This window comes from Heterocephalus glaber, unplaced genomic scaffold, assembly GCF_053883595.1.
Source record: "Heterocephalus glaber isolate CG9 unplaced genomic scaffold, H.glaber_assembly_v1.0 deba00000621, whole genome shotgun sequence".
NCBI classification, from domain to species: domain Eukaryota; kingdom Metazoa; phylum Chordata; class Mammalia; order Rodentia; family Bathyergidae; genus Heterocephalus; species Heterocephalus glaber.
Genome location: NW_028258153.1, coordinates 11517197 through 11534932, shown reverse-complemented (window position 1 = coordinate 11534932; position 17736 = coordinate 11517197). Strand labels below are relative to the sequence as shown.

At 34.7% G+C, this 17736-nt stretch overlaps 1 protein-coding gene across 2 annotated transcripts in view; it reads left to right on the top strand.

Annotated features, from left to right (window-relative positions):
- Window positions 1–17736, top strand: part of Spag16 (sperm associated antigen 16) — a 773985-nt gene that overhangs the window by 306377 nt on the left and 449872 nt on the right. The window contains exon 11 of one of the 2 annotated variants that reach the window (XM_021263471.2): window positions 17500–17682. The exons of the other annotated variant lie outside the window; for it this stretch is intronic. Coding sequence (XP_021119130.1) covers window position 17500 — 1 coding nt within the window. The 3' untranslated portion in view covers window positions 17501–17682. Of the gene's footprint in view, window positions 1–17499; window positions 17683–17736 lie in introns of those variants that run through there. 2 annotated transcript variants of the gene reach the window in all.

Genomic DNA, 17736 nt, shown 5'->3' with positions numbered 1-17736 from the left:
CCTACAAACAGGAATATCAAAATTATTATTAGAAGTGATTCTTACATTTTGGATTCTTGAGATTTTGTTCATTAATAACTTTTAAAATAAATCTCATTTTGGAAGTGTAGACATGATAATCTGGTAGTCTAAATAATCTGACAATTTTAGTGAAATAGTTTATTGAGTTGTGTCACATAACATTAGAAAATATTAGCTTTATCGTGCAAATAGCTATAGTTAAAGGAGAGTATAAAACCAGACTAGAGCTGCAGGTAACTAGTAAATGTATTATGTTATACAGTTTACAAAATGATTGTTACTCTGTGCAGTTATCACAATGATCCTATGAAATCAGTCCATTTTCCCTATGAGGACACTGGGGATCAACCTTAATAATGAATGCTTACAGCCATATAGCTACCTAATAGAATAGTGAGGATTCAAGCCTACATCCTCTAGTGCCATTTTCCCGAGCCTTTTCAAGATGAGAAAATACATAAACTCACTTGCAAATTCTCTATGAGTGAAAAGAAATATCCCCCAGCAAATTGTTCTGTCTAATTTTACTGCATAATTAAGCAGATTATACAATAAATTAATGTGTTGGCATAGTTAACTATTTCTTATTTACTTTTCTTTCCCTAAGGAATCTAATACACTACAGGAGGCCTTTTAAACAGAAACATCACATTAACTTCTTTAACAGTTATGGGAAAATAAACAGTGATAAGTGTAGCTATAAGAGATGGCCTTATGCATCCTGAAAGGATATCACCTTGAACCTTAGAGAGCAGTACCTCATAGAAAGGGATGGCAGCAGGGAAAGCTAGAAGATAGTTCAGCTTATGTTTTCTCAAAATCTCATCTACTTTAGAATCTTAAGTGAGATTATTAGACATTCAGATTCCCGGACTCCAAACCAAACTACTGAATCTGTATCTTTATAGCACAATCCCTATTCAGCTATTTTAAAAAGCTCACTAGGTGACTTTTGCTGATACCTTAAACATTAGAAATCGGAGAATCTAATTCATTTTGAGCCAACATGCTTCTATTATATTAATCTGACTGTACCAAAGTAGTCTGTCTAATTCAAACAAAAAATAATTTACTAGGAGCTCTAAAAAATTATTGAGGCAGAAGAAAGCAGTATTGAGAACAGAAAAGAATGAAGTTATTTTTGGGGGTCTAGGAATCAGAAAGAACATACCATGAGAAATTTGTTCAAGATATTGTATCTCAGACTAGACAGGTGCTAGCCATTTCTTAGTATCTTTGCTTCTCTGGAGTAGCATAGGTCGTGTTAGCTTCTTATCCAATGGGTAGTTGGGACCCTGTAGTCTGGGCTGAAATCAGTGAGGTAAAGACAAATGCAATAAGAAAGGGCCAACTGTAAGGAAGAGAATTTAACTTTCCACACACAACTGCCCTTTGTATAGTGTATTACCCAAGAATTTATTTTCACTGTTGATTGAAGCCTACTATTACTATTCTTAAGACCTTAATAAGACCTGGCTTAGAAGGGGCCTTCACTAACAATGAGACATTTACATTACAGTTATGAGCTCTAATGCTATCCAATTGGAACAAGTGCTAAAGCTCTAGAAGGCTCTGGTCCAGCCAGTGCTCAGCCCTTTGTTGGTGCTGTGTGTCTGTGGAGCTTTCCCTGGTGCACAACTCATTGTTCTACTACTCTCACCCCAAGCAGTAGCCTACAGGCTGTTAGTTTAATTAATTTAATGAGATTTTATCTTTTGAAACAGGATCTCACTATGTAACTCAGGCTGGCCTTGAGCTCACTATGTAATGCAAACTGGCCTCAAAATTGCAGTGATCCTCCTGCCTCAGCCTTCTGATTGCTGGGATTACAGGCATGTACCACCACACCCAGGTTCAAGGACATTTTGTTGTGACAATTTAGCAAAAATAAATAGCTTTTTACATGGTAGTATTCAATGTTAGCTAATCAATTGATTAAAGTCTAGTTACCCATATAACTATAGTATCTAGGACATTAAGTTTCTTTATCTGCCTTCTGTCTTCCCACTCCCTCTGCCTAGAACATTTCTCCAAATCACCACTCTTCTTGCTCCTTCTCAATATTAGAAATTCAATATAAATGACATTTTCTTGAAGAGAATTTTAATATTCTTTCCTAGCCTTGTCCCTGCCTTCTACCCTGCTTTTCCTGCCTGATCTTTTTCCTTCCCAGAACTCTGCATTCTCTGAGATTAGCTATTTAAGAATTTGTTTACTTGTTAATGTATCTCACTGTACCCTCCTCCCTGCACACACAAGTATCTGTCTTCTTCAGCAGGTTATGACTATGACTGCCACTTATTTTGAAAAGAAAAGAATGTTTGTTACTTGAACACATAACTCTTTCATCATTTCGTTCTCCTTAGCAGTAGCATAGAAGGCCCCTCCTTTTTTGGGGGGGTGGGTACTGGGGATTGTTTAAATGAAGGACCTTGCACTTGTGAGGCAGGGGTGGTCCCACTGAGCTAAATCCCTGGCCCAGAAGGCCCCTCTTTCTATCTTACCTGTCGCTATATCTCACCATTCACTCCATGCCTTAACACACCTTCAGTTCTCGCAGTTTGCTGAATATTCTATTCTCTTCCATTTTGCATGAGAATTTCTGTTTCCTTTGCCTCTATCGGAGAGAGAGAGAGAGAGAGAGAAAGAGTAGATTGAGTTGCTAGGCCATGTGACACCCCATAATTTGTCTCCATATGTATATTTTTATTGCTAGATTATCTCTCTAGTTTTACTTGCCTTTCCTTTAGTAAGTGTTTAATTGTACATTTTATATATCAGTAATTTAAATTATAGCTATTGTCTTAGCAACTAGAATTAATACAGGGTGAGATAGCTGGCTCATATGAACAAAGTTAAGTACGTTATTGTAAAATAATCATTATTTTAAGAATAACTATAAAAAATGCAAACATGGTTTTAAGTCATACATGAAAGAATTATTACAGCTATAAACAAAATATACATTAGACTCATCACAAGTCAAGAGTGTTCAGAGTTTAAGCAACAGTCAGGGAAGGTGAGAGGTGTTGGCTCTGAGAGCATAAACTCTGGTGATTAAAGTACTGTTTGCAATTTTATCATCAACTATAATCATGTATTTTTATATTTAACTTAATTTTAGTTTAAAATAAGACTGTTTAAGAAATTCAGACACACTAAAGTTTTTACATTCATATATTCAAGTTTCTCTTTAAGAGTTTTTTGGAAGCTCATTCTTAACCATTTGGGTAATTGAAAAATGTGACTTGACTTATAGCAAGTTTGACTTTTGTCTTTTTTAAAATTTAAGAATAGTCTAATTCTTAGTATTAATTTTACAAGTGACACTAGTGGTTTGTTTGGCATGTATATGAAGAATAATTTGGAGTAAAGTTGGCATTTATGATTTAAAAACCCTTAAATTTCACTATTTACTTGAAACAATCAAATTAATGATAAATCTTCAGCTTGATCTTCTCATGTCAGTGAGTTCTGACCATGGCTTCATCATGGTTTCCTACTATATTAATTTCAATGTTATTAAAAACATGTACCTCTAGTAATTTAGGGCATTTAGAGAATGTGGAGGAGAGATCAATAAGTAAAGATTAAGTAGTGCTCGCTTTGGCAGCACATATACTAAAAAAGTAAAGATTAGATTAATTTGTTGTTAGATTTTTTTTTTTAGTCATTGATATATAGTCAATATTTAAAATTGAATTATCATTTTGAAAAGATAATCTCATCTAATTTTAATGACTACTTTTTCAATGTAATTACTACTTTTCCCAAAGAATAATACAAAAGATACTACCATTTATTTTCCATGAGTATTACTATTCTTGAGAGTGAAACACTGATATAGAAAATCCACAGTTTTGTTCATGGGATTGGAATACAATAGTAAAAATAGAGTACCTTGAGGTTTCTTGTTGCTAAAACAAAAATACATATTAAAATGAAACTAATTATCATAATAAGGAAAAATAAGACTGAGGACACTTTTGGATAATTATACCAGAAAATAATTTTGTACTGTCTTTATCTGTTTAAAATAAAAGTTTTCATGTATAATGTACAAGTATCTATGTTTTCATATATCCTTGTATTTGATTAATAAGATATGAATATTTTTACTAATTAGCAACCTAATATTTGATATAATACTTTATTTTTGTATTTAAGATACTTAAAGGGTGTAAAGATATAGTACTATCATGAAAAGATAAAGAGTAAAGATTCTGCTTTTATAACCAAGATATACTCTTGAAAAGATAAATAAGAATATAAATAATCAGTATCTTATATCAATGTTTATATCAGTCTATATTTAGAAAGTAGATCCTTTGTTCTTAGAAAATACTACTGTTGGTTTCACCACTGTGAAAAGCATCATTATAGAATGAAAAGTCTTAACTGGCATAAAAATGTTCAATTTCAAGAGAGAGACTTTTGATGGGTAAGATAGTTGAGAAATGGTCAAAAAAGGGAGGTTGGAAAGGAAATAGAAATGGTACAGGAGACAGAGACAATGTATGATTAGAAAGAATTAATTATGCATAAAACGATGAGATAGATGTATTTGAAGATGTAGTTTAGAATAGACTATAGAGAATCCTATAGGGTTTAGTATTAGAATTATATACTTTAGCAATGGTAGTCCATTTAAAAGTTTTTGAATCTTTGCAATATTTCTTTGAGGGAAAGAGATTTGATATATTTGTTTTCAAAATGTGGTCTACAGATAAACTTCTTAATAAAACTACCTGGGGAATTGCTCTGTAAATGCTAAACTTCTGTTTTAATAGGCCTGTGTGCAATCCAGGACTTTACATTTTTATCAAGATCCTCTATTATTTCTCCCTTCACAATAAATTCCCAGAACCACTAGGAGAGAGACCATAGTCAGCAGAGTTCTGCTTTGGGGTCGCTAGCACTTCAGTGTCTCAGGACACACTTCAGGGTGCATCTTCCAATGTGAAGGATTGCAAACATTCTAACTCAACAGAACACCCAAGTAATGGAAGATGACTATAGTTTTCTTTTTATTTTACATCTGAAATGATCAGTAATTGTGATTCTTGCCCAACCTAGATTCAGAGCCAAGGCTCTCAGAAAACACTATCACTCACTTTTATTAAATTGTCTCCACATCAATTAAGACACTACTAGTTTCATGAATAAAATCTATAGAACATTCAAACTTCATTATTTCTTTTCTATAAATATGGTTAAAAAATAATTTTTTGTGAAGAAATTGGGACATTTACCTGGTTATTTTTGCAAGTTTTAACAATAAATCTAAAATAACATTTAGGAAAACATATGCAACTCTACACCTTTCCTTGTTGCTGCACCCATTTTAATCATTTATGTAATAAAGTCGTATGTTATTCAGTCACCCATGGAATGCATGTGAAGAATAATGAAAGCTTCAATTTATACGTCATGAATCTGCAAATATCTCTCTTTCTTTTCCATTTTGAAAAATCAACTAATTCATCTGCTTTAAATTTGCTAAGTGTTGACATTCAAATTTGGAAATTTCTGCATCCTATTATTGATGTATGTAAAGTTGTCATAGAAATTGCCATATGAGGTTAATTGCAGAATGTTTTTCTCTATTAGTTTACTGTTCATGTAAAATTAGTTTTTACTGTTGTTTGTATTTATTGCAAAAACCTTATACTTTTAAAAAATGAAACAATGACTGGTTTGTCAAGGGAATATAAACCTACTTCTTTTTCACTGTATTGTCAGTGATCAGAATATAAAATTTAATGTTTTTTTCAAGTACTTTCCTTGCAATAGACAAAATAGACAAGTAAGGCATTCTAAGAATTTGGAAAACATTCATGAAGCCCCCCCCCCTTTAGGTTTATCTAAAGTAATTTCCTTTTTAGCATTCCATTTTTATGTGATGTACCTAGTAGAGGTCATGTTCTTTTGTTCCATTGTGAAAGTCTGAAAAAATAATAGCTTTCCTACTAGCAATTAAGCTGGGGCTCACTTTTTATGGATGATATGCATTTGTTTGATTTGCTTTATTAAATAACAATTTAAATTGAAAAAGTCATATTTTTCCAGTGATAAATACTTGGCTAGGAATAGGTTAGGCACTTTAAAAGCTATAGTAAGAAACACAAGTAATCTTGCTTAATATTCAAAACCTGTCATATAAAAATTGTAAAAGCATGTTTTAATCATAATCCCAGCTATACTAAACATTAATGAATCCATTCTGATTTCTGCCTTTATCTCTCAATATTCAAATCCTGTGACAATACATTTACTCCTAAAGGTGAATTTTAGGCACTTATCAGTTTATATATGCAAAGGTTATATGATACTGGAGTATTCCATCATGGCATATATTTAACAGTGTAGTAAATTAATAAAATAAAAAGCACTTTATTAATTATGGAGGGCTTATTAGTAATTAAACTATGGCATAACAAATTTATATCAATTCAAGGAAAATGCTTTTGTCCTGTATCTTTGATTAATTTTTAATACCTGAACACTTTGTAGAAGTTGAACTAGAGGAAAAATATTTGCATTCTAGGTTTTGATTATCAACATTCTAAATTCCAAATGCTTTTACTTGAACAAATTATATTATGGTAATTTTTTCCTTTAAAGGGAGAATATCAATGGCTTAAGAATAATTTAGGCAATTTATCATCATCGTGAAAAAGTAAAATAACAATATAGCCCATTTAGAAGGCACATTAATCTCCTGTGTGACTCCAGAAACAAGCAGAATTTTAAAAAGCATCTTCAAAAATTATTCAGAATATACCTCTATTATATTAAGAATATATCTCTAATAATCTTTAAAATTTTAAATTATACAAGTAGTGAAATGGATAAATTTTTAGACACATAAAATTATGAAAATTAAATTTTAAAGATATAAAAATCCTCAAGAGACCAATAACTGGCAAAAATAGAGGCAGTAATAAAAACCTGGCTGACTAAAGCCCAGGACCTGATGGATTAACTGCTGGATTTTACCAGAACTTCAGAGAAAAACTAATGCCAATACTCCTCAAAATCTTCCATGAAATTGAAAGGGGAGGAACATGGCAAAATTCATTCTTTGGACTTAAGGTTAGCCCAACACCAAACGGGGACAAAGGCTCAACAAAAAAGAAGCAGAAGGGGAAGAGGAAGAAAGAAGAGCAGGTGGCAGCAGAAGAAAATTACAGGTAAATTTCTTTAATAAACATAGATGCACAAATATTCAATACAATATTTTCAAACAGAATGTAACAAATAATTAAAAAGATCATACATCATAATCAAGACAGCTTCATCCAGGCATGAGGGATGCAAAATTGGTTCATTATATGTAAATAAATAACCCTAATACATCACAATAACAGAAGTTTGGATAAAAATCACATAATCATTTTGATAGATGCAGAAAAAGTCTGAAAAATTATAGCAGCTTGTGTAACTTTCCATTCACTACTTTGCATATAGTACCTGGAACATGATCATTTGCTGGGTAAAATTTTTGGCTATGCCTTCTTAGAAAATGAAAAGGATAAGAGTTAGAATACAGGGATTGCGTGACTTCTGTGGTTGCCTGTCTAGTGTACCTTGGTCTAAAATGAAAAATTGAGCCTACTAAAAATAGTAGCTAGCATGCTATGCAATTATATACTTGTCAAAACAAATAGATTAACACATCAATAATTCTTGAAAAAATTATCCGCATTCAGATTTTTAAATGTTTTTGAGTTCAATTATTAATTAAACTTTGGAAACTCTTACTTACAAAATATAGTATTTATATTGGTAGTACAAACTATGCAGTGTTTAATGCCTTTTCTCATAATTCTATCTAAAAGAGAACAAAAACTACTTAAATTGTGGACTTTATAACTGATTTTTTTGAAAATGAGTAGACTAGCCCATTGAATCTTTAAAACATTGTATTGGAGGATGAATATACAGATGTATGTATTATAATATCTGGCATATTGTTGTTCTGAATTTGTAGAATAGAAAGCATGTGTATCTTGGTATTTTGGTATGTGTATCTTCTGTGAAATAAGCGTATGAAGTATTCTATTAATTCTAGTTGTTTATGGGAATGCTTCCGATATTCTAGTTGTAAAATCATATTAACACAAACCATTTTATATTACTTACTTATATTACACTTGCTTAAGCCTCAACATTAAAAAATCATGTTGCTATAACAAAAACTTCTTGATTTTAATTTCAATGACTCAAATATTTTTATTTAGAATATTTTCTTTTGATTGTGGTAAATAATATTTATCTTATATAAATAAAAAAAACTTTGCCTGTTATGATTTTCTGAAGTTCAAGTAAGGAATGTATCTTTTAATGTGTGTTGATACATTCTTGAATAGTTTTTTGTTGTATTAGTTCTGTTGGGAGTTCGTGATATTTTTGTTTGTTTCTTTATTTTTGTAATCTTACTGTTCTGGGATTTAACAAAATATACCTAAGGTTATGACTTTCCTCATTATTTCTGTCTTTATTGCTGAAACTTTCAATCTATAGACTCTATTCTTTTTAAGTACGTTTGTTTCAGTGTTTAGTATTGCTTTTCCTGCAAATACCTTATTTTTTTTTCTGAAAATCTAATCATTTATGGTTTAGTTGTTATGGTTTTTATTTCTTGGCCTTTGTGTCTTTTCCTCTCTGTTGTCCATTTCGTATTAATGTGTTTGATTTAGGCATTCAGAGACCTTCCATTAAATATGCAAGATTGCTAATATGATTTGTGATTATGATTATACTTCAGTTCATTTTCTGAAACTTCTTGTTTCAACACTAGAAAATTTTTAGAGGCCGGGGATTTAGCTCAGTGGTTCCACTGCCTGCTTTGCAAGCTCAAGGTCCTGAGTTTGATCTCTGGTACCACAAAAAAAAAAAAAAAAAAAAAAAAAAATTGGAAAATTTTTACTTCTGTCTGTGTGTTCTTATTTCCAAAAACATTTTTGGGAGGGTTAGGATTTCTGTCTGCTAATAGAGACTCAGAAAAGGGTTTTCTATGCTGGCAATTACAACAACGAAAGATGAGATTTGTTCTTACTCCATATAAGACCAACATTAGATCCTAGTAATGAATCCTAGTAATGAAAACTCAACAAAATAAGAGTATAGTATTGTTAGTTGAGTTTTAATAGTGGAAATCTTTGGAAAGGCAAAATTTCTTTAAAAAGGCATTAAAAATTACTAACAATAGAATAAAATATTGCTGTTTGATTATATTGGCTTTAGTAACTTATGATCTACAAAAAACACCTTACATAATAAAAGGATAAATTACAGATTGGGAAAAAGTATTTTTTATTCCAACAATCAACAAAGTATTAAGTACTGAGAATATATAAATAAATTCTACAATAAAAAATACTACATAAAGGGCCTAAGTCATGAATAACACTTTATAGAACAGGAAGTATATGTTGGTAATAAACAAATGAAGAGATATTTTGGACTTAACAATGATCAGACAATTACATGTCATGCCATAATGAACTCTATTTTACTTCCACTTGGTTGGAAAAATAAAATAAAAATCTCACTGTACCAAGTGCTTAAGAGGTTATGAGTCCTTAGGGTCTTTTTAGACAGTGTTCCTTTAAATATAAATTGGTGCAAATGCTTTGAAAAGCAATTTGATATTGTGTATAATTTTGCTCACAGTGTGACAAAGCAATTCTGGCTGTAGATCTAGGAGAAAATATTTCCTATGTGCATTGGAAATATGAACAAAGATGCTTATAGTAGCGTTCTTTCCAATAGTAAATATGTGAAAGTAAATCAGATGCTTCCACAGTAGAAGAGTGGCCAGATATAAAATAACAAACTGTTATAAAAAAAAAACTACAGTATGGATGAATACTAGTAAAATCTTATAAACATGTACCCTGAATAATTTACAATTTACAATTAAACAATTTACAAATAATTCACAATTAAACAATTGAAAATGAAATAAAAACTCAGAAAACTAGATGAAGCAAAGCTATATAAAAAGAAAGAAAGAATGATAAACACATCCTTTGGAAAGCTTGTTCTCTTCTCTGAGCAAGCAGAGAGGTTGGATGGGGTGAAGGAGCATCACATAAACAAATCGCAATGATTGACGAGATCTTACTTTGACTATTGTGCGGTTTCCTCTCAGTTGGTTATCACATTACTCAAAAAAGACAAATAGAAATAGAGAGTCACACACAGACCAAGTATGACACTTTAATATATCTGGTCTATTTCTGAGCAAATATTCTACATCATTCTTTGGAATAAAAAGTGCCATTTGTTTACTTCAGGATAGTTACTTTCCAGCTCTGCATCTAATGCTTCTTCTTTCTTTCCAGGCTTCCTTCAGAATATGTTATTATTTTCTTTTGTCTTTTTGCTTAGGATCAGGTCCCACTGCTGGTAAACCTAATATGATAGTGATCGCTAGTGTGGTGCATGATATGTTTGCTCTATTCTTTTGGGTCTTTGATTTATAGTCACAGGCAAATTGAAGTTTCTTGTTGGTGCTTCATAAAGAAAGCATCTCTACTCTTTAGTCTTTTTGTTGTCTCTCAGCCTCCCTTGAATAGTGTCTTAGTTACTGTTCTCATTGGTGAGACAAAATACCTGACACCCAAAGTTAAAGGGGGAAGGGTTTATTTAGCTCACAGTTTGTAGGGGTTTCGGTTCATAATGTGCTGGCTCCAAGGAAGGGTGGCACATGGCATAAGGGCAACAGTTCATGGCAGCAGAAGACAGCAGAAGCAACAAGGGAACCTGAACAGGCCCTTTTATGATGACTACCAGACTACCAGGGATTAGGGCAGTGCCAAACCAATCCATGTACTGATTTAGTAATCACATCCCCTTAATCCCAGCATCACACACTCTAGATTCAGCCGCCTCTGAAAAAGCCCTGTGTCGTCATGAGGCTTGTGTGTGTGTGTGTGTGTGTGTGTGTGTGTGGTGGATCTAGACCCAAACCATAACATTCTTCCCCTAGCTCCCTAAAGACTCATGTACATTCCTTTATGCAAAAAAAAATTTAGTCCACTTTTAAGAGTTGCCAAAGTCCTAACAGTTTCAGCATTGCTGAAATGTCCAAGTCCAAAGTCTCTGCTGAGATTTAAGGCAAACTCTTGTCTGCAAGCCCCTGTATAAGTGAAAAGACAGTTAAACACTTCCAAATTCAGTGGCACAAGATACAGTGGACCCTTGACTTATGAACTCAATTCATTCCCGAGGGCTGGTTGTAACTCAAGTTAGTTGTAAGTCAAGAATATTTTTCCCATAAGAAATAATGGAAACACCCATAATGCATCCTGAACTTCTAGAAGCACCCCTTAAATAACAGTTTCATAATAAAAAAGGGTTGTATAATGTGTGTAATTTACCAGAAACACAAATTCCCCAGTGTATTTACCAGAAAGTTATAAAATGTGCCTAAAAGATTTCAACCTTTTAAGAACTAAAAACTGGTCTAAGGCTGTTTCTGTCTTTAACACTGCTCTGTAGTATGACATTACACTGCCATTAAGCAAGTGATTGCAACAATTGGCTTTTTCTCTGTCTGGGTAGGTCATCTCTACAAATGGTTGTAGCTCTGCCAAGTCTTCAAGATTTCCTTCATTTCAGAACTTTGCTGCACTGATGGTTGATACTCCCACCCCCCTTCAGAAAGCTCCTCAGCTGCCATTCTCTGTTACTCAGGCAGAATTTGATGAAGTTTCTCTGTAGACAGTTCCTCTGAGTGTTCCTCCTCCAATTCCTCAACATCACCACTGTCTACCTGCAAGCCTATGGACTCTACAATAGTGACAGTGTCGTCACAGGGTCAATTGAAGGCTCAGGCTCCTCTACACAGCCATCAAAGTCTCTCTCTTGTATAATTTTAGGCCACACTTTCTTTCAGGCAAATCTCAATGTCCTTAGAGAGACATTGGCCCAGGATTTCTCAATTAACCCCACACAGGAAAGGATATTGTAATGTTTTTTCTAGAACTCTTTAAGGGTTAAATGTGTATCTGAGACCATCTGGAAGCATTTTAGGAACAGTTCCTTGGTACAGCTTCTTTAAGTTAGCTGTAATCTACTGGTCCATACGCTGCAGTAGAGGAGTTGTATTAGGTAGGAGGAACTCAACTGAGAGCCATGGGAATTCTTTCAAATCTCGTGGGTGAGCAGGAGCATTGTCCATGATGAGGAGAACCTTGAGTGGTAAACTTTTGTCCTCTAGGTATTTCTTAACAGTAGGACAGAAAGCCTCCTGGATGCACTCAAGAAAAAGTACTCTTGTTCCCCAGGCTTTTGCATTAGATTTCCACATGCCCTCTAGCCTATTCTTCATAACTTTTCATTTTCTGAACACTCTAGGGGTCTCAGAGTGATAAACCAAGAAAGGCTTTATCTTTGAGATCACCACTCGCATTGGCACATAGCAATAAGTTTAGCGTGTCCTTCATAGGCTTGTGGCATTTTCTTTTCTTCCTAGGTAATGTATGTTCTCCTGGGCACTTTCTTCCAGAAAAGGCCAGTTTCATTACAGTTGAAAACTTGATGAGAGCAAAAGGCATTTGTCTGTGTCATTGCTTTGAAGCAGTGTATGTAATTTTCAGCACCCCCTTTATCAGAATTGGCTGCTTCATCATGCCTACTTATGCTATGAACCCCAGTTCTCATTTTGAAATTGTGAAACCACCCCTTAATAGCATGAAATATTTCACCACTATCACTCATTGATGGATTATCCTTTAGGAGATCTGCATTTATGGCACTATCTCTTTCATAAATTATAGACTCAGATAGTCTATAACCTGCCATCTGCCTTTTGTTTATCCAAACTAATAACACCCTTTCTACCCATCTAACATTGTTGAGCTTGACTTACTAACTCGAGTAACACCTTTAGCAACACTAGCTTCCTTATACAAACATTTTCTCTGTAAGATTGTTGAGATGGTGCATTTCAACATGCTGTACATATTAGCAAGATTGGTCACAAGAATGTCACTCTCATATTTCTCTGCAATTTCCTTCTTTTTGATTGTGCTTGCTTTCTTTACCTTACCTTCCTTCTTTAGCTTTTATTCTAGCTTTTTGAGGGCTATTTTAATAGCAGTAGTCTTAGCAATTATATAAAGCACTGAACGAAATCATGTCCACAGACACACAGGTCTGGGCTCAGACTGACCCTTACATACACTTTTCTGGCATTGCAAATCTTTGTTTACAACCACACCAGTGGCCAGCATTTGGGTTGTAACTCAAGGTATTGGTCATAAGTTAAAGCTAAAATTCTGGTCATAACCCAAATTGTTGGAATGTGAGGCCAGTTGTAATTCAAGGGTCCACTGTAGACATTTCCATTCCAAAGGTTACAAACAGGGATAGCAAGGAATAGGAGCGAAGCAAGACCAAAATCCAGTAGGGAAAGCATTAAATCCCACAGTTCCACTTCTAGCATCTGAGGCAATCTGTGGCAAGTTGTAAACACCAAAGGGCTTGGGTGGTTCTGCCCCTGTGGCACTTCTTGTGGTTGTAGGTCCCATGGCTTTCATCTTGGGCTGGCTCTTCTCCCTCCTTGCAATTTTCCTTAGGTGATCCACATTCCTGGCTTCTCCAAACTTCTGGGGTCTCCACTGTACCTTCAGCTTCACACTCACAGTTTCATATACTGCCTTCTCAGGGGCATACCTCCTGGCCTCGCAGGCCTTCTGAAATCTGGCCAGAAGCCTTCCTTACCCCACAACTCTTGCATTCTGTATGTGCCTAAAACCAGCACCATGTGGATGACGCCAAGCTCTGGTGCCAGCTGGAGCAGCAGCCAGGCTTAACAGTGCCTATGAACTAAATCCTGAGGAACAACTTCCCAAAGAAGCTGTCATTCTGGAACATGGTACTCTGGGGTTCTCTTTTCAAAGCAAAGTCTTTCACTTTTGCAGTTTTGAGGCTGCAAAGGGTGGAGTCCTGGTGCTTCTTGTGATGTCCTCAGGCCATCTTTTTCTATTCTCCTGTTCCTTCTCAGCAATCAAGATCTCCTCTGCCCTATCTTTGTAGGCCAGAACTTTACTAGACCTACCTTTCTGACTAAAGTCAAAATGTTTTAAATCATTCTTCTGGACTCTTTGCTCTTGATTCTCAATGTAAATCTGGCTAAAAGTCCCCAACAGAAGTCATGCCACTGCCTCAGCATTAGATTACCTTGCCATTTCTTCTGTCAATTTAATTAGTCTGCCACCCTTAAGTCTCAGTCTCAAGCAAAGTCTCTCTGGACATGAGAAAAATGCAGACAAAAGGCATAACACACATCATCTGGAGTTCAGCATCCAATGCAGTCCTTCTCAGCAGAAACCTCCAGCATCTGGTCTTAACTGGCTTTCTGGTCTTCTGAGCTCTGACTAGAATCTCCCATACAGTTCAGCATAAGGTCTTCTAGCTCTGCCTTTTCAGCCAGCATCTCCAAACCTTTCCAAACTCTTCGCTGAAGCCATTCCCAAAGGCTTCTGAACCACATGGTCAGGTATAGTCACAGCAATGACCCCATATCTCTGGTATCAAATTCTGTCATAGTTACTTTTCTCTCATTGCTGAGACAAAAATACCTGACACCCAAAGTTAAAGAGGGAAAGGTTTATTTAGCTAACAGTTTGTAGAGGTTTCAGTTCATAATGGGCTGGCTCTAAAGCAGAGCGGCACAAGGCAGACGGGCAATAGTTCGTGGCTACAGAGGATGACAAAAGCAACAAGGGAACCTCAACAGCATCTTTCTGGCCCTTTTATCTTACCCAGACTACCAGGGATTAGGGCAGTGCCAAACCAATCTGTGTAGTGGTTCAGTAATCAAACACCCTTAATCCCAGCATTACACAAGCTAGATTCAGCCACCTCTGAAAAAGCTCTATGATTGCATGAAGCCTTGGGGAGACATCTAGACCCAAACCGTAACATATAGAGAACCTTGATCCTTCTCATCAAGGTTTGAAGACCACCCACACCAGACCTATTAATTTAATATATGGAACTTCTCCAAGCCAAGATCTTGTTAGGGTCTGACCCAATCTAATCTAGACTATGGGCTTCTCTATTATCAGATCCCAGAGACAGTCCTTCCTGGAGGGAAGGAATCACATCTCAAATATATTCATCAAGACAAAAGAAGACTTTAAAGCTCCATTGCCTCCTTCAATTTATTGCCTCCCTTCTGGCCACAGCAAAATTTTGGCTTATCCTAGGTAGATGTTTTAGATGAGATTAAAGAAATAACCAGGATGTTTAAAAACTGCTATTAGTCTAGAAATGTCTACTCTCTGCAAAGATTCTTCTAACAAAGTTTTCTTTTTCATATCATCTCAGAATTATAGTAATTTTCTATTTTTTTTTTCTTTTTTTTTTTTTTTGTATGGGGGATCGAACTTGGGACTTCCTGCTTGCAAGGCAGGGGGCGGAACCACTGTGCTAAATCCCCGGCCCTCTATTTTATTTTATTCATTTACACATTTGTTAATCATTTTTATGTTCCCTCCTTTGCAAGACTTGAAAATTTTTCTATTCTTATTTTTCAAAATAAAGGAAAGATGAAACTCCAAGAATAGCAAGCCTAGTTTTAACATTTACAGCTGGGGAAGCAGCTCTGAGGATAATCTAACTTTGTGAATGACTACAAAAGGTGTTAAATAAGTAGCAGGTGTTTTATAACCCATGTCTATTTGAAAAGATACAGCCCAGATGGAGAAGCTTAAGTACATCTATAGTTTGTATAACCAAACTCCATAGTCACTGGGTTCCATCTGCCACACTAACCTCAAACCACACTTAGTGGCAGCTAATTAACACCTTGATTAAGCTATAGACCACCTGCAGCTTCAGCGATGTAATGAGTTCACTGAAGTTTATATAAACTCATTGTAAAACTTAGATCAAAACAGTGTAAAGAAAAGGGAGGAAAATTCATCAAATGTGTCATGCTCACACACACCAATATTTATGAAGGCATGCATATCAGTGGTCTCATCTCTGCTTCTCCCTTAAATCTTCATTCTCTCAGATGTGGGAGAGAATGGCTATAATCTTTCTAGACTATTAAACCCATAAACTTCAAGCAATAAGGAATATTGTATTGTTTTCTCTCAAGTCAAATTTGAAAACTACCAAGGAAATTCTCTACTTTGCTTAGTTCAGGCATATGGGATTTTTTAATATAGTTGGGTGCTCTGGTTGACAAAGAATTTAGAATGGTTGCCTAATCTTGTGGCTTCTATAACAAGATATGGTTAGCAGACCCAAAACCATTTGTGTGGAACAGGTGACCAAAAAAAAAAGTAATCATCTGAAAAAATAACATAAACAGCATAAAACAATTGATACATGTATGTATTGTTAGATGTACAATATAAATGCTTTGCTTCCCTCGTTTTTTAATTGGTAGAATTGTCACTGCCTCACCTATGAGTTGAGGAGCAGCTTTTTATATTAAGAAAATGAGTGACTTCACATAAGAGAAAATTAAAATATTAGTTAAATATGTTTAAGCAAAAAACCAATCTTTTGTATGACTTTTATGACACCTTAACTACTAGCAGCTTTCAAGATTGATTGATGAAAGGAGAGCAAGAAAAAATATAGAGATAATCATGATCATCCAGATATGGTAGTGTAAAGGGAGGAGATAAGAATAGAAGGTAAGTCTGTTTGAGGTTACACAGTGAAGAAGTGCATAGGTGATATCTGTTCTGCCCACTTTACCCCAATGGCCACAGTAATTATGGATCAACTGTTTCTCAACTAATCATGGTAAAAAGTGACACTTGTAAGAAAAAAATCAAGCAAAATGCTGGAAAGCTGGGAAATAAAACAACAATAAAATAAACCAACATACAAATAGGTTTAATTTTACACAGCTCAGATTATCAAGAATCTCTTAGTAGAGTTAGTTATTCAAAACTATGAAAAAAGATTCATCAAATTATTCAGTACTTGGTATGGATGTGCATTTTCTCTTTTGAAGAGTCACTATTTATTTTTTTTCTTAAATTCTTTTATTGGTACATTTTAGGTATACAATACATTTACATTTATCACTGGGAACTTGTACCTTTACATAATATATTTTGCTTCTTTTTTCCCCATTCCCCTGCCCTCCCTTCAACTTTCAATAAAGAGACCCAGGACTTTCTTGACTCTAAGTGATGACATTCCATGACAATCTTTTTTTCAAAAATGAAGAAAAAGAGGTTCCTGAATTTCATTATATCCTCTCAAGGGGAAAAGGTTCAGTTTTAGTTTAAATTAATACATATCTAGTAAAGTTAATGTAAAAATCCTTTACTTGCTTTGAGATAGTATTTTTTAAAATTGTAAAAGACAGCAAATGGTCCTCAGTATGCACTGTAATAAAGAATTTGTAACAGGGACTTGCCCATATGCAATTTTGAGAGCTGACTGAATATTCTCTATGAAGTCTTTTGTCTTTGCATCCAATTGCAGAACATGAAGTTTTCAGGACAGGCAGTCAGGAAGAAAGGATGGACATAGAGTGAAGGAGAGCAAAGAGAAGATGGAATCCAGGGTCAGGAGCTGGAACTACAGGTGAACTAGAGATGTGCTGTTTCTCATCATCCCACCCCTGATTATGATGTCCTGAAAGAAAAGCCAGCTCTCTCTAAGAGCTAAACACACAACTGTATTGCTTCTGTACCAGCAGAAAGTATCTTTGCTAGCATT